This window comes from Drosophila teissieri, chromosome X (genome assembly GCF_016746235.2).
Source record: "Drosophila teissieri strain GT53w chromosome X, Prin_Dtei_1.1, whole genome shotgun sequence".
NCBI lineage: Eukaryota > Metazoa > Arthropoda > Insecta > Diptera > Drosophilidae > Drosophila > Drosophila teissieri.
In genome coordinates this window covers 1,944,012-1,968,182 of record NC_053034.1, presented here as the reverse complement: position 1 = coordinate 1,968,182, position 24,171 = coordinate 1,944,012, and the positions used below count along the sequence as shown (strand labels likewise).

At 43.2% G+C, this 24,171-nt stretch overlaps 2 protein-coding genes across 2 annotated transcripts; one reads left to right on the top strand and one right to left on the bottom strand.

The window, feature by feature from the left end:
- Window positions 1-9,826: 9,826 nt before the first annotated feature.
- Window positions 9,827-10,818, bottom strand: LOC122624033 (ADP-ribosylation factor-like protein 15). The gene is made up of 3 exons (XM_043803458.1): window positions 10,186-10,818; window positions 10,008-10,094; window positions 9,827-9,934 (listed from the first exon to the last, which is right to left on the bottom strand). The coding sequence occupies exons 1-3, from the start codon at window positions 10,816-10,818 to the stop codon at window positions 9,827-9,829; spliced, it is 828 nt and encodes a 275-aa protein (XP_043659393.1).
- A 3,289-nt stretch (window positions 10,819-14,107) lies between these two features.
- On the top strand, window positions 14,108-20,053 carry LOC122624816. The gene is made up of 5 exons (XM_043804530.1): window positions 14,108-14,235; window positions 14,295-14,345; window positions 14,416-14,591; window positions 14,683-15,011; window positions 15,068-20,053. The coding sequence occupies exons 1-5, from the start codon at window positions 14,231-14,233 to the stop codon at window positions 19,928-19,930; spliced, it is 5,424 nt and encodes a 1,807-aa protein (XP_043660465.1). The 5' UTR covers window positions 14,108-14,230; the 3' UTR covers window positions 19,931-20,053.
- The last annotated feature ends 4,118 nt before the right edge of the window (window positions 20,054-24,171 follow it).

The window sequence follows — 24,171 nt, the reverse complement described above, 5'->3', positions numbered from 1 at the left end:
CACTGTCTCGAAACTTTGCGCAAAACGAGAAGGATCTTCGGGCATCAGACAGGATACCAGGATGCTCATTTAATCCACAGGTTGAAAACTATGAGCCCATTGATTTTCATTTTATTCCATATATTAATTAAATTATTATAGCACCATCGGTATTTTATTGATTTATTTTTGCTTTATATTTAACTGGAAATAAAAGAAAACAGGTGCAAATTAGTTGAAATTCTTACAGAAGATAAAAACGCCCATCGAAACTATTGCATTTCTAACAAAGGAAGCTCTTATACATTTTTGTCCAAAAATGAGATGTATTTTGTCCATTGGTTCATTAATTATTGCCCAAATATGGATTGTCATACCTCGTTAAGCTCGTAATTCAATTCCTAATCGAATGGCATTTCAGTTTGAAAATCTTAATTTTTTTTCAATTTTTAGCAAATTTTAATGATGTTACCCCTTATCGAAAATGCGAAAATTTGGCCAAAAATTATTTTCACATAGTCGATCAACAAGTGATACGGTTGGTTGGTATTGGTAATTAGGAGTAAAAAACTGTAATTACTTTAGATTTCTGACAATTTTTAGCCAAGTTATACTGAAAGTACCAATTGTAAATAGTGCATTTTTGCCGAAAATGTTTTTTTTGTTTTTTGCGTAAATAATTATCAGTATTTTTATCACAGCATTCGAAATAGTGTTCCAAATATGGAATGTCATACCTCGTTGAGCTCGTAATTCAATTTCCAATCGAATTGTGTTCAAAAATGGAGATTCTATTTTTTTCACATTTTTTGCAATTTTTGATGATGTTACCCCTTATCAAAAATGCGAAAAAAGGTCGAAATTTTTTTTTCCCAATTTCCGGCTAAAAACGATATAGATCTTTAGCATTGGTAATAAGCTGCACAAAACAGATATTTTATACAAAAATAGTGATATTTTTGGTAATATCACAGTTTATAATGGTCTAAATATGGATGGTCAAATCTCGTTGAGCTCGTAATTCGAATACGATGTAACTGGAATGTGTAACGTAACTGGATACAAGTTGCAGATCGCTAAAAGCCGTCTCCAATGAGTGTGGCGATGAGTTGGCTAATAGTGTTGCCTACTTTTGCGGGACAAGCGGGCGAGAAATTCTGGTCATGGAATTTCAGGACATGCGACGAGTTTGCGATACATACACATACATATGTATGGACGTGGAACGACATCGTCGACACTTTCAGTTTTTTAACTCAATTTTCAATAAAAACAGTGCAGGAAACTTTTCCTCGCTGCCTCACGTTGTTGTTAACTTAATTTCGTTTGGCGCTGTTCAGTTGGCAGTTTCGCAGGCTAAAAGCATTTCATTGTTGTCCAACTCTTTTCTCATGCTGTTGTTTTTGCTATTGTAATACGCACACAACCTACACACCCAACACAACACAACACAACAAAAACACACTCACATACCGAAAAGGCATTTTACACGCACCGAGAGTTTCCACTTACAACGACTGTAGCTTCCAAAAGGCAAAAAAATAAATAACAAACCCATGGCCAAATGGAGTTATCGCCGATTGTGGATGTACGTATAGTACATGTCCTTTATATACATATAGCATTCCAAAGTTCTGACATCCTTGCTCCGATTGCTAATTGAATTGATCGATTGCGATCCGCCGGAAGAGCCGACTCGAAGCAAAATCCAAAGGACGACTCTGCCGTTGACTCCAATCCATTTCAGTTACCGACGAGCTAGGTAACCCAATATTCCCCAGAGCTTCCTTATCCGCTACCCATCGCTCATTATGGGCATATTTGTTTATGCTAACCCAGGGTGAACCAGTGTTTTTTTCTTTATTTTGAAATATGTGATATTTTGGAAAACTAAATGATGTAGTTATTATAAAAATGATAGATAATGTAGGGTAATTTGTTCATATGTAAACAGAAAACATCTAATTGGTAAAGTTATTTAAAATGAAAACAGCGTTTTGGTCCACCCTACTGGCACCACCACCCAGCGATGCTATCGCAGTCATTTTTAGCCACTAATCACTCTCAAATAACAGGCCAGTGGCAGCGTCATAATAAAAATAATGATGTGACATAAAAACAAATTCCTGAGTACAATATGTGGCACTGCCTTCGTATTCCTTCCATTTGAGCTCCGATACTCCACCACCCCAACACTCCTCTCCACTCCTTCGATGTATTGTCATAAATCTTTCATTGATTGCAAACGAAGACATCGAGGAAGTAAAAGTGGGTGTTGCAAGGCATTCGATGTCTGTTCGATGGTGGTTGGTGGTTCAAGGGGACACACACCGTGTGGTGTGGCAAAATAGAAATTGTATAAAGCGGCCAAGCTGAAATAGATATAAATATTTTAGCCATCGTCGCCAAGGCAGCTGGCTGTTGCTCCAGTGCTTCCCTATTCCCTTTTTCCGCCCGCCTATACCCTTCCACGCGGCATGGCTGTTGTTTTCGAATAGCGATTGATCCTATTGTAAAACAGTTGATCTGCACTTTATGTTATAAGAGCATATTATGCTGTTTGGTCTTTGTACTAAGTACAATTAATAAGATTTTGGTAGTATTAATGCCTATTATTCAATATCTGCACTCTCTATGTTTCAGAAACTTAAAACCTATTGGTTTTATTCTCAATTTGTTCTATTTATATTTATACATCTTATCGAATGCTTGTTCGAGTATATAGGGTCTCTTCCGATTCGTTATAATATCCACGTATGTCATTGTTTGTCTGCGACTCTTCGTTTTGTGTGTTCGTTTATCTTGTTTATCGTGGATTTCATTATGCCTGTGGTTGCGTGTCTTTTGCTTTGCGGTGGCTTATGCCGCCATTCGATTTTGAAAATGTAAATCTCTTGTCGTCGTCGCTGTCGATGGTGCCTTCCTCCTTCTTGCCTGCTGCTTTCGGCTTTTCCTTGTTCCCGGCTTTTTCCTGATTCCTCTCCGATTTTGTCGCTCTTCCCGCATTTCCCTTGAAGTTGGTATGGTATGGTTAGAGATGGCTAGATGGTAATGTCGGCGGCATCGTTTGTCAACATGTCGGCTGCGCTGATTGGTGATTTTGATCTGAATTATTAAGTTGCTTTTAATGCGTTTGCTTTTGCTTTTCGGCTCCTTTTGCCTTGGCAACGGATTCAACTGGCCTTTTCTTTGGCACACTTTTAAGCCGCGCACTTGGGGGGAAGTCATTAGGCAATTGTCGAGGAATTTACCTGCAATACTGACGACTTTGGTTTACATGCTGCCATTGAAATGGCGAGTTAAAAATAAGCACATTTCATTCAAGGGGTCATCAAACTCTGAGTTTATGACTGGCAATAATATTTAAGCTTGTTATCTTAACTTGGCATCTAATCTTCAATATTCTCACAACAATATGCTGCTCCAATTATTATTATTACGCATCACCATTTTGCCTAGAGTGTCCAATTATTTCAATAAGAATTTTATAAATATTTTTAAATACATTTATACATAATAAATAGAAATAATGAATATTTATTGAGTTGAATCCCGCTTTCTGATCAGAGATTTTTCGAAATGCTTAAACAACGTTCGCATGTACGAGTAGAACTCCAAAACATTGCCAGCTGATGCTAATCCTTTTCGCTGCAGGACAGAATGAGCACATTTCTTTTTTTGCGGCGCCAAAGTCCAAAATTCTTTCACCGCCAGGACTTCATAAATATGCCAAAAAAGCGGACTCTATCAAAATGCCGGGGCAACCGCTTTGGTTTCAGTGTTTGCAAAGGAAGCAAAAGGGCCGCAAGTTGAGCAGCTAGTAAGCAAGTAAATTGAGACACGACGGACACGTGAGTTTGATAGATTGAAGGATATGCGGGGGGCACTACACTCACACACACACACACACTCACACACATACACAATCATGTTTCCTGGAGCGCAGGAATCCTCGGCGTCTGGCATCCTTGCTCGTGATTGTGCCTGTGTGCGTATTTCATTAACGTCGCCTTTGAAAATCCATTCATTTATCAAAAGCAAACTTCAAACACGCACAACTCGCGTTGTGTGTGTGTGTGTGTGTGTGTGTGCGTGCCAGGATGTGTTCGAGTGTAAGGGTGTGTGTGTGTGTGTTGGCAACAGATACTGCAACAATTTAGCAAGGAGCGTCGTAAAAACGAGACGGCCAAAGGGATCAATGAAGTATGCCTAAGAATCTGTCATTTATGACACATGACATACTTTATGAGGCCTGCCAGCGTTCAGCTTCCTGAAACCAGAATTCTGGATGGGAATTTGGCCAAGGACCTCGACTTTTGGGGGCCAGGATAATAACAGCGGCGATAATAAAGATAAGCCGAACGAAACTTGGCCGAAATGCAATTGAAAGTTTTGCTCTTGGCAACTTGACGCCGTCGTCCAAGAACATAAAATCCGTGTCCTGCGGCTGTGCGTATCCTTGTATCGGCTTTTCATCCAGCCTTCCCCCTCTCCACCCTCTCCGCCCTCTCCCTCGCACCACCGGTTTCGCTCCATCCTAGGCCAAAGTCATGTATGTATTTGTAACTCTTGAAATCTGCTCGTAAATCTCATAGACTTTGCTTTATCGAAGCTTCTGCTCCTGCTCCTTGTGGCATGTAATCCTTTTTCCTTCTTTTTGCTGCCGGCTCGTAAAGCGCCTGGGAATTTATATTTATGGTTTGCCATGTGTACACACACACACTCACTTGGAAATATGACGACCGCCCTGCCCCGCCCACTTTCCATTTGGCCAATTTAATGCGCTAATTTCGTGTAGAGATTCCCTTTCGGCATATGGAACATGAAATTATGTGCCTTTCAATTGGTTTTCAGTGATTGGGGTTAATTCTTCGATTGGTTTTTGAAAAGCTATCCAAAATTATACTGCACTTGAATGCTAGAAATTTGGACTGGCAATTTATGCGATAAGTTTATCGAGTTAATAAGTTAACATATTTAAATGGACCACTAGTTATTGGATTATTTAATTCAGTTTACATTTTGCTTAATGATGCACACATTTATAAATATATCAAATATATATATTAGTCTTATACTTTTTGATTTTTCTGCCACATGTGTATGCTTATGTCAATTCATAAATATTAATCCCTTAATTACTATACCATATATGCGAGTGGCATGCATTTTCGCCATTAGCCTTTTTGTGTTTTATGGTTTCCCCAAACTCTGGCACTTGGAAGCTCTCCCCTTTGATGGGCTCCAACTCCCTGAGAACCAGAAGGCCTGGCCAAAAAACTCTGGCTTCCAACTCCAACTCCCAATTCAACATTTCCCATTTCCCATTTCCCATTTACCAGCTTGAGCTCGATGCGCATTATGAATTAAGCTGAAGGCAGTGCGTCTCACACAATAATTGCCAACTACTGAAGCATTTAATATTTTGAGTGCATTTCCGCGTTACGCGTTGACCAAAAAAAAAAACGAAAAAAGGGGGAAAATGTTTTAAAACAGTGGCAGAGGAGAGGGGTCATAAGCTGGCCAAAGGATCTGAAGGTGGAGCCGGGGATTCCCTCGTATACGAATCGAATCGAATCGAATTGAATGGAATGGAATCCGTTCGAATCGGATGGAAATCGAAAGTCGAGGGCTGGAGATTTAGCCGCTGGCAAAGCAGAGAGAGAGGTCAGTTCTCACTCGGCCGATACGCCGTAAAGTTAATAAAGAACCCCTGGGGGCGATAAACAATTTGCGTTGGGAAAAGTCGAGGTATATGTACGTACATACATATATATAGTAGACGGGGGTGGAGGCTGGAAAACCCAAACACGGAGCGCTTAAGGCGGACCAACGGACTGCGAACTTGAAATTCTAATTGGCATTTTATGCCATTCCGGACGAGAGGGGCCGTGATTGAGGTCCTGTCCGTATTCGTGGCCAGGTCCTCGCTGCTGCCCGTCGAACAGGTGTGAAATCGCTGACGAATTCTCACGAATACGTTTAATCCGCTTTCGGATTTTTGCAGCTACGTCCGTGCCAAGGATCTGCCGGAAAATACAGTCAATACTGTTTAAACAGTAAAATACTGGTTATACGCAGTCTATTCAGTATATCTACTATTAATTAATCAGAAAAATATTATACAAAATAATGTCAAAATATTAATAACTATATATAAATCAGTGTAAAACTTAAAAATACAGATTAGCGTCAAAGAATATATTTGTTTAGGGGAAATTTGATTACAAAAGTCGTAGTTTTGCGGCTTTGGCTGTCAAGTAAGACATTGAGCCACCACCATTTAGTTTGATCCATTGAAGTCGCACTGTACAGTGGAGCGACCTCGGCCGCTTTGCATTTTGCGGGCGATATCATGTTGGATTAAAAAGAGCGCTCCTCCGCCTCCATTCTTCGCGTCCTTCATCCGGCTGCCCTGGAAATTAATTTCGTGCACATGTCCTGCAGCCTTTTTGCGGCAACTTTGTTTGGCGCACACACAATGAGCGCAGCGTATCGCTTCGTATATCGTGTCACCCGGTTTACCTGTCCAGTCCAGTCCCCCCTGGATCCACCATCCCAGTAAAGGACCAAAAAAGATGCAAAAGGAACAAAAAAGGAGACGAAGGATACGAATTGTCCACAGCCTCACGTGCTGACCGCAAATGTTAAAGCGGCGTGACTTTATTCGATTATATATGAGGCTCGGAGTTTTTGGCCCCCCCAGGCGGATTGGTTACGTAAAAACATTAGACCCGGATCCGTTTAGCATAACACCATTGTTGCACCGAAATGAAATTGAAACCCGCTGTCATTTGACCGGCACAATTGTTTTGCGCTGACCGCGTTGCACAGAGAAAAAAGCTGGAGCATTGTTAAAAGAACATTTCAACTTGCAGTGTGTAATGGCAGACATTTTTTTAGATACGTATTTATATAAATAAATACTGTACTAGTTAGTATTAACATGATTATATATAGTTTCATATAGTATACGTCTGATATATGTAATTTTCTTACTAATTCGCTCGTATTTTGATTAAGTACTTGATTTTGCATGTGATTTACCTCTCAGTGCGTGGCCTACACAATCGAATGAGCAACCATTCGTGGAGTGCTGACAGATATCGAGTTGATGAACAAGTTTGGGGCAAGTCCTGTAGATTAATTTGCTCTTTGGGCAATGGTTTATCGCCCATCACTCCCTTAAGGGGTAACTCGCTTTCCTTCTGTTTTTTTTGCGTTTTTTTTTGTGTTGGTGTCCCATTTTTGTTGTTTGACAACTCGTTGGTTGGCCGTCATACGAGCGCATAATCGTAAAAAGTCTGCAAAATGTCCATAAATGGCGATTAAATCTTTATTTTCCGCCTTGGCGCACGCGGTAGTCACCCTGAAAAGTGCACATACAACCCTTGATGAGGGTTGTCCTCGGTTATTCGGTTATTCGGATATTTGGGTATTTGGATATTTCGTTACGCGCTTTCGTTGACTGTTGACAGACGTGTGACAGGCGCGATCGTGCAACCTGATGATTTAATAACTCGCCCGCCCGGCGAAACGGATTTGAAATGCCCCTTGCGAGGACAATGACCGGAAGGATAAGGCGAACCACGTCTGTTGGTGGTGAACACTGCTGGGAAAAAGGGCGCAAGGTATATTTTAGATGGGATTAAAGGAGGTACTCGAAAATGGCCATAGGTATTACTGAGTAGGTGTCTAAGTTTTAGAAAAGTTATTTACAAGTACTTCTAGCCGAGAATAAATTGTTAGTAATCCTCGTTTTTACACTTAGTAATACCATGAAACTTAAATCTATTTTTACAGAAGAACACATTATAATGCAGCAACTGTAGTTCATGGATCCTGTTTCAAGTTGTGCTACAGATGCATATCTAGCTATGGGATATCACCAGCCCGGTTTTTGCCTGGGGGTTGCAAATTTGCAGATACGGGGATGCCCCTGCCTTAGAAACTAACCATCCGGGATAACGGTGAGACATCGATGAGCTCTCCTTTTTCAGTTGTTCGGTGCTGTTTTTGGTGCTGTTGATATTGTTGTTGTTGTTGTTGGTGTCACCGCAGCGTATCCTTCGTGAGCGTATGCATGTGTGTGTGTGCGGCGTGTGTGTGATTGATGACAACTCGAATAAGCGATGATTGATGCTTATTTTACACTTTTCGCTACAACACACGGCGACACATGTTTGTTTGGGTGTTTGGGTGCGGTAAGGTGGTATTGGTGTCCTTGTCGATGTGCGTTTGCATTGGTGTGCGTGCGATCCTGGCTCGGACTAACTGCAGCGGCGGTTGGTGCAACAGCAGCGGTCACAAAAATAGGAAAGGTCATTATTGAAACACAAACGTTAAGTTGCTAGTGGATATAATTATGTTAAATGTAAACAATTATGTTAAATTAAATTATGTTAGGCATTTTATGTATGGCATTTTACCTGAATTATAGATTCGGTTCAACAATAATTATTACACTTATTATACGTATAAAGTTTCGAGTACTAGGCTGTGTGTAATTTTTATATTATACACTCATGATCCTATCGTTTTAACCCAGTCTGTGCGCCATGGGATTATTACGAGCACACGTTCCGGCGTCTCCAGACGCCGCCGAGCCGCAATCATCAATGTCACCATCTCTCCGTGCCACCAACCCGAATCCGGAGCACTGAATCCTGAATCCTGCATCCTGCACCCACCTCATCATCCCTGCCCTTCGAAAACTGCGAAGTGGGTGCGAATCGATGTCAGTGTATTAGTAATTGTTTGATTTCACCCGCCTCCGGGAATCACCGACCATGTGTGTGTGTGTGTATTTGTGTGTGTGTGTGTGCTCCTTCTTGTGGTTTGCTTATTGCTGTTCGGTAATACATCATCGACTGGCTGACACTCAGCCCACCAACCACCAACCACCCACTCCTCAGCGATACCCACGTTCATATCCCATCAGGATGTCTGGCCAGAATCTGGTCGAAAGCGATGCCTTTTTGCATACTTACATTCATACAGTTGCGGTCTAGATAATAGCACAAATTTGAGGAGATTTATGTTACACGCTAGCAAAAGGCCTTTGAAACTACAAATAATGCACAAATCTTAAGCTGTTCAAATGCAATTTTAATACACTTGCAAAGCATGTGTAAATATGTAATTCTGATCAGGAATATTTTCAAATATAAAGAGCATTGTTTTTAAGTCTTATTTGAAGTAGAATTCATATTTAGTGCTGTTTTATTGACCGCTAATGTAGCAAATGTGGGAGCCTTTAAGAAATGTAATTTAAAACGCCACACAATGTCAAATTCGAAATCCTAGCCACTTGGGCCATCTTGTAATTGTTAATTAGAGCTGACAACACACAGAGTCGACCGGAGGGTTCGTCATAAATTGTGCGAAATGCATAATTCGCTTGCCAGGCCAATTGATTAACTCTTGTTCGATTTAAATTGACAGACAAAACAGTGGAAATGTCAAACTCGCATTCACAACACATTTCTGTAGTTGTTCTGTGTTATTCCCTTGAATTGATGTTCCACTTGCACTTACTTGTTGTTCAATGACATTGAGATATTTGGCTGATATCAGTCAATGCGTTGGCAAGTTTTGTATTTCACAGTTGAACTTTGATCAATGATGACGTGCAAAAGTGTACAATTACGTTGGGAATTTCTTTACGTTTACGTTTTGAACAAAAATAAAATGACAGTTAATTGTTTGAGTAAAACGTGCTCACATTTAATTAGACTAACACTTTTTAAACTGAACTTATGGCAAAAATAGCCACTGGTAAAAAAACTTTAATGATTTAATTTCATTTTTTGTTTGGCACTTTAAATGCGCACTCGATCACTTTTTTCTAAAACTTGTTAGTTTCCTCGCGTTGCGAATTTACAAAGAAAATTTTGGGTGGTGCTGTACTGGGCCTTTTTTTCGTTCCACCAAACCCTTGGATAGCAGGCAAAATCTGTGGGAATTTCAGTTATAAATAATAAATAGTTAATAATTTTAAATTATTATGTATACCAGACTTGACTCACCTTTCGCGTCTGTCGCCGAAAACGATGTCTATGAACTTGAGCTAGTTTTCCGCTGGATAAAAGCGATCGCTTTCGGCGCTGCCAAGCCTGGAAAAAAAGAAAATTTAGATTCATTAAATATGAAGGATGATAAGTATTATATACCATTTAATGGTTCCCTATTTGTATGGCAGCTCACCTGCATATTTACATCGTATCGAATCCGCTGATCCAATTGCGATTTCCTGGCCAACAATTGGTGGCACAGCCATCGGATTCCCCGCTGCAGGTCCTCCGCCTCGTCCATGTGACAGATGAGCAGTGGACATCCGCAGGATTTGGCCAGCTCTTCCAAACCGAAGGCATATTCCACGTCGTACAGCTGGACGCCAACCCGATGACGTGATGCCACCAGGAGCACTGGTTTGCCAGCCAGCTGAGTGCCCAGTAGGCATTCGGTTAGCAGTGCGAATGTGCCCTCCATTTCAATTGGATCCGCAGCCAGATCGAAGCAATATATCAGGGCATGCGAGTTGGCATAATAGTGCTTCCACAGGCGCTGCATCTCCGCATTGCCACCGACTTCGGTGAGCTGGAGCTCTGCTGGTGGCTCCACTGCTGACATCTGATAGCAACGCACTCCATTCGTGGCCTCCTGGTCATCCAGGGCACGTGGCACTCGGCTCAAGCGGTGTCCCAGCTCCGTTTTGCCACTGCCCGAGGGTCCAAGGATCAGCACCTGGAAGTCCTCAATCGGAGCCGAACTATTCCGACAACAACTGATGGCACGGTAACAACAGCAGTCGCGCAGCTTGGCGCACAGTAAACCCATCTAGCACGTGGCCATTTTTGTGAATATTTCTTTCAAAATTTGCTTGCTTTTCACTGCAACTCTATTTGTGATTCGATGGAAATGCTTGTTTATTTACCTGCCACCGGTGGACAGCTGACTGCGACAGGTAGTCGTCACGGGCAACGCCAGAAAGTCCAATGTTTTGGCCAGTATTCCCTAGGCCAGTTGCCAAGTCAACCAATTCGACGAGGGATGGCATTTCCACGTAAGTGGTTCCTAGTTCACTTCTTATTCGTGGGGAGGGTAGTCGAAATTTGGGCCATTGCCTGTGAAAAACCTAAAATGGATATTTAAAATATTAATAAAGTACTGAAAGAGTTATATGGCAGCGCAATATTTGAACTATTTATAAAAACAGCATTTTATAAAAACTGAATGCCCAACAATTCTTTTATTAGAAAATGTTATATTTCGTACTTATGTGCTTAAAAAAATGTTATTAGCATTTGCTAAACTACTGTAAAAGTAAAAATGTTACTTTTAAAGTCAGCTTGAGCGTTATTTTCTAGATTATGTATTTTTTTGAAGTTCGAATGAAAAGCTTTATGCCCATTTTCGCCGCTAGCTGGCGCCACTTGTCCCAAAAGTATTATTGGGATTTTTCTCAGATATTCTGCTTCGGGACTTTTGCATTTCCCATTTTGCTTTAGAGGAAATTTGTACATTTCCCCATACAAAAAATTACCAGTTTTGTGCCACCCGCAGACTTGCCGCTGATTTTAAACACCAACTGTTTGTTTGTTCAAACCAAACTTGGCTAGTTATTGATTCGATTGCATTTCCTGATTACCAACGAGCTGAACAAGTGGCCTTTTGCTTTGATAGTGGCCAAACAGCCATTGCCCGATGTTTGTGAATGTATAATCTCTGCACACACATAATGTATCTTTGATGAAGCTGCGGTGTTTGTGGCTTTGTGGCTTTCAATGGGGCATACACCAGAAAGGAGTCCTTGATAAACTCGCGCTAATCGCTCTCCATGTGGCCGCATGTGTAGCCATGTTTGCCCCACCCAAGTACAAGGTCCAAAGTCCACAGTCCACAGTCCTTTGTGCCATTCCAATGCATTATGATGTGAATGGAGTCCGGGCGCATGGTCCATGGCCCATTCGCCTTCATCTTTTTGGCCAACAAATTGGAAAGTAAGCAAGCTAAACGTTCGCCGAACTTTGGGGGGAAGAAAAGTCGTCTGTAGCCTTAAGGCAGTCGCCAGCAATCCTTTTGTCCAGGTCCTGATCCTGTTCACTGACACAAGGAGTAGAAAATAGAGGCACCGCGTACGTTAGATGTTTTAATTTCTCCATTGCTATTTAGAGAAAAGTATTTGGATTTCCTTTTTTAACTAAGCTCACACTTGTAATAATTAAAAATAATAAAAAATAGTTATTTGGAATAATGTCTAATAGTAATATTTTGTAAATGTTATTATTTTATTTTCTGATTTTGATTTGATTTCAACTGTGAGTGTTATACAAATATTTGTTTTGCTAATTGGATATTTGTTCATATGGACTTTCCTGGATTAAAATGTGCTCCATATTTATTTGAGTGCACTCGTGCCTCATCTGAATATCCAGTTCCTGGGCTTATGGCCAAGCCAACGATGACTGACATTAGTTTTGCATGCCTTCACCATCGTCTGCGACCATTTTAATATGCGCATTAATGCGGCTCAAAGCGGTGCGAAAAGTGACAACCCGGTAGCTTCGTTCTGCGTTTTGTTAGGTGAGTGGGCGGATGGATGGCCAGGTGGCAGGATGCGGGGCGGCAGGACACGGGTGCATATGCAAATACGCGGCTGCTGGAGCGGCAGTTGATTGCTTGCTGCACGGCACCCTCACAAATTACAGTCGAATAGCGAGTGGCAATCCACAGATTGCTCAGAATGCTCAGCGGTTCGCAGATTCAATGCTGCTTTATTAAGGATAATGTTTGCACGTTTTAAAATTCGATACCATCGATACCATACTGCATTCTATTACTGGTGTAGTCGCAACACTTTTAGCCGTGATTTCCAGTGATTGCCATTCACAAATCCGCGGACTATCGCTTGAACAGCCCTCGCATGTGTGGCTTTTGCCAAGCTTAAGTCAAATATTTGCACGTGGCTGACGCCGTAGGACCTGCTCCGCCTCTTCAGCTCCACTCCACGCCATTACAACCCCCAGCTAAATGAAGCGGCTCGTCGTAATCGCTCCTCGACGCACGCTAGCCGCGCTAGCTCACACTCAACTGGTACCGCAGAATCAGGAACAGCACCAGGAACAGAACCAGAACCAGGACCAGGACCACGACTAGGACCAGGATCTGGCTTCATTCGATTATTCCTGCGCCGCAGCGTCATTCCGTTCGTTTTCCGGTTGCCTTGGCTCTGGGTCCTTGTGTCCTTGTGTCCTTCGTCTATCGTTCTTATCCCAATCCGCTTTGACTATTCCCATGCCACATGGCGACGTCATATTTCCTTGTGCTTGTGTGGACGAGCGTTCTTCTCTTCTCGTTTTGTTTTTGTTTTTTTGTTTTTGTTACGGCTCTCGCAGATTTCGCAGCTTTTCCGACTTTCCCGGCCAGCCGCACTTGTCGAGTCGTTCACCGTGGCAAAAGTTTAGCCAGCGGAGCAGCAGCTTGCCTCGGATTTCATTTCCGGCATGTTGCGGTTACGTTAAGTAACGGAGATTGCATCGCTAATGATGCAATTGTGTTTGGCGGAAATGAAAGCGGTTTCGTGTGACGACTTGACGCGCTTAGCCAGCTCGAACACCTCATCGCCGTCGCCGTCGCCGTCGTCGTCATCATCATCTTTTGTCCAGTCCTCGCATAGATGCTATCCTCTATGAAAAGCCAATGAAGTCGAAGGATAACCGAATGAAAAACTATGTGCCCGCTAATTGCTAATTGCATCTGCTTTGCTTTCGCCTTCCTGTGGCTTATTCAAATCGAAAAGAGAGGCGAAGACCGAACGGAAGTGGTTGTCAAGTAAAAAATTAAAAAAAGAAAACCAATAAAAAAATAAAACCAAAAAATGAAATCAAGCCGCTCTCGGCGCTTCTCGCACAACCTGCCTTAATGAGCTCTCCATAATTGTTTAATTGGATAAGAAATAGAGTCACGGATGCTTGACACACTTTGCCAGTCTGTCTGCGCAACATAAAAAGGAAGCAAAAAAAAAATGCGAAAATGAAAATTGAGAGTGGGAATGGGAATGGAAATGGGCTGGCATCGATGCCAACGAATCGGAGCAGCCACTGACCTACTGGCCTATTGATTTTCCTACAATTTTCTACGACCTGAAGCAGACGACGACACACCTCTCGAACACTTTCCCTCAGAGATTCGGAACCAGATATTCTCATCCAGGCTGAATGCTGAGCCAATTTCACAACTAGCGGGGAGCATGAGGTGAGTTGGCAACGCATTTCTCAATGGGAATACAACATTTTACCCAATGATTTTCACAGTAGGGACAGGGGACAAACCGGTCCAAATGGGTCTGTGGAATGCAACAATAGGTGAGTGCATCTCTCGCATGGAGCGATTGTTGGTTTTTGAACAGAACTTTGGGTTTATTTTTTATTCCAGAAGCCCGAGAAGCATCCAGATGCCACGCTGCACGCCGCGGGGTGCCGACTTGGTTAGCACTCCGGAGCATCTTCGTCCTGGATTTCGTGGACGGGCACGTCGGTACAATCCAAGCGATTTCGGATTGACTGGCAATGAGGAATGGCGCCATCCGCGGATGTTTAGGGACATGACCTGTGAGTATTTGGTATCCCAAGTGTGATTCGTTTCTGAAATGTATTTCTCAATTAATTTCAAATTGGTTTTCCTCTATTTTCTTTCATGCAGATGAAACCGATGCTGCAGCCATGGAAACCTTTCGCCAAGCACAACCACGTCGTCAGGCGTATGAAACGGGTCTCAATCTGAGCAATCTGCCCGAGGAGTGCCTGGCGGATATGTCGGCGCCTGGTTTTGATCTTAGCCTGCCATCGCAGATGTCCGATTTGCGAGGAGAGTTTCTGGCCGATGTTTCGGCTCCGGATATGTGCGAAGTCTCCGAAAGCCATGTGGATGATGTGTATGGTGAGATTCTGGATCGCTTTAGGAGTATTCGTGAACGCATTAATCGTTCAAATCAGCACCGCCGATCCAATGACTGCGCAATGCAACAACATGTATGTATTTAATGAATACCAATTCATTTATAGGGTTTAATTGATTGAATCCACAGAAAACGCATCGCAGAATATACACCCATCGCGACCCAAGTGGCCATGTAACCAGTCACGTGGATGAGACGACCATTTCGAATACTCCCTCACTGGATTGCACACCGGCTGGTGAGGGCGGTGAGCCTGGACGTCATCTTAACTTCTCCTTGCCAAACGAATCTGAAAACCTAATGGATGAGACAATGCCCTCGTATCATGATCCCACGATGCCAAATGAGTGTTTGGAGGTCATGTCGTCTCAGGACATTCTGGAGAACGAGACCATGCCATCGTTTGCCAATAGTTCTGTACTCTCGCGAAGACAGCCAACAATGCCGAGCGAATGCCTCGAGGATGTGAGCCAGCCCACGTTCGAGAGGAGTAGATCACGTAGACAGAGTTCCAGACGGCAATTGTCGATGCCTTCGCAGAACCTTTGGGACATATCGGCGCCATCTTTTGGCGACACCACCAGGGATCGAACTACCAACGAGTGCCTGGAGGATATCTCAATGCCCGCATTTGAAGAGGTTTCCAATGTATCCAGAAGCAGAAGTCCCCGGCGGAGGCAAAGATCTAGGGGTGCGCGCAATATAAGTGATACATCGGCCCCAACTTTAGTGAGCTCCGGACGAGGGCAAACCACAAATGAATGCCTGGATGACATGACCATGCCATCGTTTGGAAGATCATCAAGCGCGTCACCGAACCGAAGCCGCCGTCAAACGCAAAGATCGATGTCAAAGCCAAACATCAACGATATATCTGAACCCACATATGTCAGTATCTTGAGGGAACCAATGACCAACGAATGCCTAGATGAAATTACGATGCCATCTTTTGGCGCAGTATCGCAGGCATCCAGGGGCAACATGTCTCGAGGACAAACAATGCCCAGCGAATGTCTGGAGGACATGACAATGCCATCTTTTGGAGGCATTTCAAGAGGCAGAAGTTCCGACCGACATCAGATATCCATGCCATCGAGGATGACAAACGAGTGCTTGGATGATATGACCATGCCATCGTTTGGTGGAGTTTCAGGATCCTCCAGAAGGCAATTAACGCTTCCCAACGAATGCCTGAATGATGTTAGTGCGCCATCCTTTGCGAGGAGCAGTTCTCGAGGATCAAGCCGCCGGCAGAGAACCAATATCGACGATATATCGGCCCCTTCGTTTGCACACTCAACCAGATATGGAGATACAAATGAATGCCTGGAAGATGTGTCAATGCCATCGTACGGAGGAGTATCGGGAACATCGAAAATAAAACGATCAAGGCGACAGCAGTTAACAATGCCATCGCAAAATCTTGGAGATATATCTGCACCATCATTCGCAAGTTCGGGTCGTGGTAATACGACCAATGAGTGCTTGGAGGACGTATCGATGCCATCTTTTCGAGAAGTGTCTACCAAATCCAGGAGCAGAAGTTCAAAGCGCCAACAAAGATCCGCAAAATCGTCAAGCGCTTTCGATGCCCCACGTACAAGACATCGTTCGATGACCAACGAGTGTTTGGATGATGTGACCATGCCTTCAATATCTGGGGTATCTGCTGCGTCCAGAAGACAAATGACCCTGCCAAGTGAGTGCTTGGACGATGTTAGTGCCCCATCCTTTGGACGAAGCGTCTCCCGGGGTTCCAGCAGAAGGCGAGGAACACTGTCATCCCCAAACCCATGTGCCAGTTCCACCAGATGTCCACCGACAAATGAGTGCTTGGACGACATAACTATGCCCTCGTTTGGTGCTGTTTCGATGGGCCCCGAACAGAGACAGTTAACCATGCCTAGTGAATGCTTGGAGGACATGAGTGCACCGTCCTTTGCTGGTATTTCTGGTCCATCCAGAAGACAAACTACTGGCCTACCCAGCGAGTGCCTCGACGACATGAGCATGCCCAACTTCGGCAATATTTCTGGAATATCGCGAGGAACTGAATGTGAGCCTACATTTGGAAGAAGTAGATCGGTTGGTAGGAGTGTTCGAAGTAAGCGCAACCTAAGTAAACCTCATTCCTCCAATGAATGTCTAGAGGATGTGACAATGCCATCATTTGGTGGTATTTCATATTCTACTAGGAGAAAGAGTACTACACGAAGTCAGAAATCCATGCCGCCTATTAGCGACTTATCTGCCATGCGGACTAATGAATGTTTGGAAGATGTTACGATGCCGTCTATTGGAGATGTATCGGGCAGATCCAGAGCAAGTAGTCCGCGGCAAAGAATACCAACACCGAGAAGAGGGCAGTTCACAAGCGAGTGTTTGGATGATCAAACAATGCCATCGTTTGGAGGTATTTCACAATCTTCAGGTCGAAGGACTCCCAGCCGACATACGAAGAATATCACTGGCTCAAGTCCAGAATTTAATAATAATGAATGTATTGAGAATATATCAATGCCTTCGTATGCTAACAATACGAGAGCATCCTGGGTAAATAACTTTCCGTCGATGCAAAGGTCAAGACAAGGAGCAATGACTAACGAATGCTTGGATGAGGTTACCATGCCATCCTTTGGTACTTCAAGTCGACATACAGCTACAAATGAATGTCTCGAGGACATTTCAATGCCTTCGTATCGGGATAATACCGGATCGCTTAGGCATAGATGTCCAACACCAATTCAGAGCCCCAGACACGAATGTTTGGATGATATGACTATGCCATCTTTTGGTAGTACAATGCCAACATTCGCAGAAACTACACGGTCGTCTAGGGGTAAAAGCCCTAGGCCAATGATGAGCCTAAGGCAAAAAACGTTAACCAATGAATGCTTGAATGATATGACTATGCCATCATTTGGAAGATCCTACGGAGGACCTGTCACTAATGAATGTCTTGAGGATGTTACGATGCCTTCATTTGGTGAAACTACAGGATCGTCCAGAGGACGCAGCCATATGCCACTTGAAAGCACAAGACGAGGAGCGTCGATGGTGCAAAGATCCAGACAAGGAGCGATGACTAACGAGCGGCTGGATGACATGACTATGCCTTCCTTTGGTAGTTCAGCACGTGGATACGCTACTAGTGAATGCCTCGAAGATATTTCAATGCCTTCATATGGAACGAATTCAGGAATGTCTAGACGAAGGTGCCACACGCCATCGCAAAGATCAAATCAGAATGCGACCACAGAATGCTTGGATGACATGACCATGCCATCGTTTGGTGATCCAAGTCATGGAATGGGATTTACTGAATGTCCTGAGGCCTTTAGATCGTTCCCAGGTAGGAGCCCCAACCAAATGCAAATAATTCAAGGACCGATGACCAACGAAAACTTGGATAATATTACCATGCCATCGTTTGGTACATTTGGTCCGAGTCGAGCTACAAATGAATGCCTTGAGGACATTTCAATGCCATCATATGTAAGAAATACTAACTCAATACCAGGAAGAAGCACCACGCCAAGGCAGCGGTCCCGAAACGAAATGACGACTAACGAATGTTTAGATGACATGACCATGCCATCGTATGGAGAAGTATTTGGCACACCCAGAAGGCAAATGACTTTACCAAGTGAGTGCTTGAACGACGTAAGTCAGCCGTCCTTCGTAAGAAGTACTTCTGAGGGAACCAGTCGAAGACATGGCAACTTGACGTCCCATAGTACAGCTTCGCGAGGTAGAAGCCCCAGGCCAAATCAAAGGTCGGTGACAAATGAGTGCCTGGAGGATATGACAATGCCCACGTTTGGCGACATCTCCGGGTCATCGCGACGTGGTATCCAGAACAGCCAGCGCCTGGAGGACATCAGTATGCCCTCGGGAGTCTTTAATCGAACCCACAGTGAATGCGTTGAGGATAAGATGAGCGGAACGCGCGGAGGGCCTAGGACCAACGAATGCCTCGAGGATGTGAGTGCACCCAGTTTTGCGCCAAGCTCTCGAATGACCTCAAGACATATGCCCGAGATGACCAACGAGTGTTTGGAGGATGTTTCTATGCCGCTAAATGAATCCTTAGCTATGCACGATTCTAAATCAATAGCGCGACGTCCTCCGGACATTTCGTATCCCTCGGAATTGTTGGCCAACGAGAGTGCTCCATCGTATCATTCACGGCAGGATAAATCTGATAAGTTGGCTGATTGCCCTTCCACGTCCCCACAGCAAAGCGCCAGAAGTCGAGCCTGGGATAATTGCAGTGGTGGTCGCTTGGAGGATGTGACAATGCCCACATTTGAGGACGTATCCTATCAACCGAGGCGCCATCAATTGACCATGCCCAGCGAGAACTTGGAAGATCAGACTCAGCCGGACTTCTTTAACTCCACGGCCTTGCCAAGTTCTACTAGAACCGAGAAGCACCATGCAACAAAATCCCCTCGACAGGAGCAGATAAGCAGCAGCAAACAGCTCGCCGATGAGAGTGCTCCATCCATACTGAAGGACACCACAAAGGGACCATCGGAAGTGGTGAAAGAAGTGACCGTTCAAAGCTCAACAACTTCAGTGACCAGAGTTTTCCAGAAGACGGCCGATACTTCGAATAACTCCGGGCATCCCATGATAGATGACCTTTCAATGCCACAGTTTGAGTCCACGGGTGCCAGCTCTCATCAGGATACCACCCAGCATGGCTTTCAATCCATGGATAACTATAGACCATTCGATCAATTGATTTACAGCCAGAATTCGGTGGGTAATCAAACTCAGCCTGAGACTCCTCAACCAGTAAGGTCTACGAATCGCAGTCGAAGTGCGCGAAGATCACCAAGCACCCCAAGCACACCGAGCACTCCGAATAATCGAGGAGCGACTTCTCCCAGTTCTAGTACCGGAACTCCGGGACAACCATGCGATATGATCAGCACAAATTACCCCTACGGAAAACCCCATTGCTATAACCGAAAGCCTTGCTAAGATGGGTAAAAGTTTATGAATAGTTTTATGTAAATTGGTTTTAATACGGCCTGGTGATATATTTTATACTTTTTAATTAGAGGGAACGAAAACAAAAAAATAACTGCAAACGAAAACGTTGATATTTGATATACGTATTCCATGATTGACTAGTTAGGGCAATTAATATAATTCTGCTGAGTCATCGGGCCACAGAGTTAAATACTGTGTTAATTATAGTTCATTAACTATAATTAAAGGTTCACAAGTCAAAACATTAAGGAAAAAGGCAAAAAAAAAAGTTTGTGAGATAGAATTTCAAAAGTGTTCAATAACTTAAACCATATTGCAATACTTTTCGCATTAATAACCATGCAAGGCTTATTGCAGCAAAAAGAAACTGCTATGTGCATATAAATCTACAAAATTGTTAACAAATAGGTTCAGGAATCGAAGAGGAAGCTTTCAGCGGAAGCGCGTTCATTGCTGGCTTTTGTCAGCCGTTTGGCCTTCTGTTGTTCCTCCAATGCTCATTTCCTTTGTTGCTATTGTTGGTGTGGTTGTACTATTGCTGTTTTTGTTATCGGTGCTATGCTCTATAACGTAAGTAAGGAGTATCTGTATCTGTGCCTGTATCTGTATCTGTGCCTGTAGCAGACACTCAGACGAGCGTGTCGAGCGATGCGAGCTATTTAAAAACAATTTATTTTTAGCAAGTGAAGCGCCACAAGCGAAACAACCTGTCGACCCACTGTATACCCACCCATAAAAGCCCTGCACAGAGAGAAATGAATAGAAAATGTTGGAATGTTTGAAAACAATTTTAGGAAAATATTTAATAGTGAAGTGCATTGGGGTCATGTAACGCATTTATTGAAACACCGGTTTTTGTTTCAATTGTAATGTGTTGCAAATATAATTCGGGTTTTGAGTATTAATCGGCTGTATTTCATATCTTCTTTTGGGATAGATTTATGCCAGTGTACTTTGCATCGGTGCGTCCTCACCTCGTTCACTTCCCTTCAGTTCCGCTCTTGTGACTGCGACGTTGATTTCGGTTTGAAAAATCGGCGAGGTCGACGAGGTCGGTTAGGAAGGTGCCAGAGGTATGCAAAACAAGAGCTGCAGATGCTTCAGATTGGTTTTCCAATTACTCAACATTTCAATGCAAATAACGCCGGGGTGCAAAACGGGATGGCAAGTGGGGACGGGAGGAGAAAGCAGAAAGGAGAAAGATGGCGACGTATTGGTTAACGCCGCAGTGGGTAACCCGTTGAAGAATTGAATTGGCAAACGCACACACATTCATATAGCCGTCCCTAAAGCCATCCCTATATAGCCATCTCTATCGCCAGCCCCATCAACATTCACATTCACATTCACATCGAAATCCCCCGTTTGTGAGCGGCGGTTGAGATTGCGGCTGAGATGCGAAATGTGTGGGGGCGGTGACCCAGCTCACATCTGGGGCTAAATATATCTTTCGATTTCTTGTCAGAGATAAAATTTCAATCACGTTTACTTCACTTTCACTTGGCCGTTCCCGCCCACTGACCCACTCTCAATCACAACCAGACTCCGCCTGGATCTGGATGCTGGTGTGTGTTGGCCAGCACTCAAAAGTCGGCTAAGCCCTGCTTACACTTGCCGTCTTCGTAGGTGGGTTTTTTGTTCGAGGTAAAACAAGGGTATTCGTAGTTAATTGAAAGACATAGTTCACAGAGTTCTACTCTTTACTATTGACGATACAAAACTTTTAAATGTGTAAAAAATAGTTTTAATACACCTGTTAATTAATCATTACATTTTATTATTTGATTTGATCAGCCAAACATTTGCACTCGCATTAGATTTGCCAACACTGGTATTATCCGCTGCTGGCTAACTCGTTGAACAATGCAATCGTTTGTCAACACTGAAGTGGGCGCGAATGGTAAACTGGGTGGCGGAAGCAGAACTTGATTTTCATTTTCATTTCCATTTTCCATCATCATTTTCAGAGGACGAAGGGTGGTGGCTGGAAAGCCTCACACGTAGCAGCCACTTAAAAGTTGAAAATTACAATTTACAGTTTTAGCCCCCAAAGACTCGTTTACCCACGCGCAAACACACACATGCATACATTCATATTTAGTTTATTTTTTTCTATTATTTCTTTTTGTTTTTTTTTTGTTTTTTGTGCAGTTACCATTCAAGTAGCAGTTAAAATGGCTTCAGCCTCAATTGTTGGCATCCCGGTTGGCGTTTCGCCGGTTGCATCCACCCATTTTACCATTCCACAAACTTACCGCCCCTACCAATTCGCCAACAGGACCTGCATCCAACATCCTACGGCCAACATCCTACATATAACATTCAACATCCAGCGACCCGCTGCATTAGGAAAGTTGACGCTGTTGATGCTGTGAGCGATTTATTGTTTTTGTGTAGAAAGCGTAAAATGGAACAAATTTCCTCATAAGCCCCCTCCTTGAAGCCCACTCACACACACACACATAGGCACACACACGCACACACAGCAGTGATGCCGGCGACCCATTTCAAAAACAGGACAAATCGAACTTAAAACAAGACGGAACGCTGTAGTCGAGTGCGCGACTATTGAATACCCAGTAATCAGATTATGCAGCGCCAGGAATTCAGATTGAGATATGTATATAAGCAGCAGAGCTAGTGCTGTATTAAGGGAAAATTTAATAATTAATAATATACTCTTATATACTGCTCAACGCATCTAGTATACCCGTTTAAACTACAAGTAACGGGTATAATAAAACGGCATTAAAAGGACAATAAAGACAACAGGATTTGGGTGAAAATTCGGATGTTTAATCAGATTACCCCACAAAAGGTAATTAATTTTTATTCCGATTATAAAAGCAATTTATATAAAGAGCTTTTGCGTGAGGAATTTGCAAGCTTACTTGTAGTGATTTAAATATAGTAGTTCTTTTCTTCAGTTCATGTCGAAAATCAGTAATATTTTATTATACAAAATAAGAGATATTATGCATTTAATCAGGTTTTTTAAATTAGTTTTTTTTCAAATTGCCAGCACTTACCCGCACACACACACACACACACACACTCGAAGTGTTGGCCTGTGAGTGTGGTTGCATACTTTTAGGCTGCAACTGCAACTGCTGCTCCTGGTTTTTCGTTCTGCCAATTCTTTCCCGGCCCCTCGTCCTTTATTTCAACAAACTACCCCACCCCACGCCACCCACCACCTACCCCACCATGACCATTCATGGCTAGGCAGTTAATTGTAATTCTGCAAAAATGCTGTCAAAGTTATGCGAGTGCGAAAATGTCCACGGGCAATGGGCAGATGGCGGTTTTGGATTTCGAAAGTTGGGGCAGTTTGGTGCAAATGGGGGTAAAAACGGCAATTGCAGGGGAGGGGAAGGGGGGCGGAAAATGGCAAACCAAGGCGTTGGGGGCGGTGGTGGACAACAGCAGTCGACCAGGCCCGCATTCGAGTGGATCGCTGTTTGTTTCAAAATTGCATTTTAAAGCCAGTCGGCCGGCATCGCATCGGCTTTAAGCCAGCGGCATCGATTGCCCATGGACCAGAATTCCGGAAGTGGCCTAAATCTGAACAAGCTGGCTTCGTTAATCGTTTTCGGTTTGCCAGCTCGTATTTTTAAAAATTCCATGCATTTGGTTTTTGCATTGTTATGACCCGATGTGTGCGCAATGAAAAAGTAGCAATGCATACAATTTTAAAACATTGCTAAAGGTGCTAGCTAGGTAAAGCAATCGAACATATATTTTTCTAAAAATATTTAAATGATAATATTCGAAAATATTAACAATAAGCAGATGAGCCTCAATATTGGACACCAAATGGGGACTCGCAAAACTAAAATGTAATCCCATAATAAAGTGCTAAGGTTTCTTCTAATTTCGTAGCCCATCGATATCTTGTTTTTGGCCTACTTTTCAAACTTTTCTTGGCCATGCAATACAAATAACCGGCCACCCATCCACCCATGATTTATCCGTTGACGTTTTGGCGAATTTGGCAAATCAGTGCCGGAACTTTCGCAAATGCTAAAAGCAATATTCACGCGTTCATAATTTACAATCGCAAAGTTTCATCTGCCATTTGGTTGGCTTTCTGCATGTACAATACATATACATATATGTATATATTCACATATTTTACACTCTTTTTTCGCCCCCATACAGGAAGGAAATTATTACTTACATCAAAGATTTGCATACATCGTCTTAGTGGGTTAGGCAACGGCAAATTT

What these genes read in the sequence shown, in the direction of transcription:
- LOC122624033 (XM_043803458.1), bottom strand. Translation starts at nt 10,818, where the DNA reads ATGGGTTTACTGTGCGCCAAGCTGCGCGACTGCTGTTGTTACCGTGCC. An exon ending in GATACGATGTAAATATGCAG is followed by an intron (nt 10,095 to 10,185) that starts GTGAGCTGCCAT and finishes CTTTTTTTCCAG; the next exon opens with GCTTGGCAGCGCCGAAAGCG. An exon ending in TTCGGCGACAGACGCGAAAG is followed by an intron (nt 9,935 to 10,007) that starts GTGAGTCAAGTC and finishes AAATTCCCACAG; the next exon opens with ATTTTGCCTGCTATCCAAGG.
- LOC122624816 (XM_043804530.1), top strand. An exon ending in TCTGTGGAATGCAACAATAG is followed by an intron (nt 14,346 to 14,415) that starts GTGAGTGCATCT and finishes TTTTTATTCCAG; the next exon opens with AAGCCCGAGAAGCATCCAGA. An exon ending in GATGTTTAGGGACATGACCT is followed by an intron (nt 14,592 to 14,682) that starts GTGAGTATTTGG and finishes TCTTTCATGCAG; the next exon opens with ATGAAACCGATGCTGCAGCC.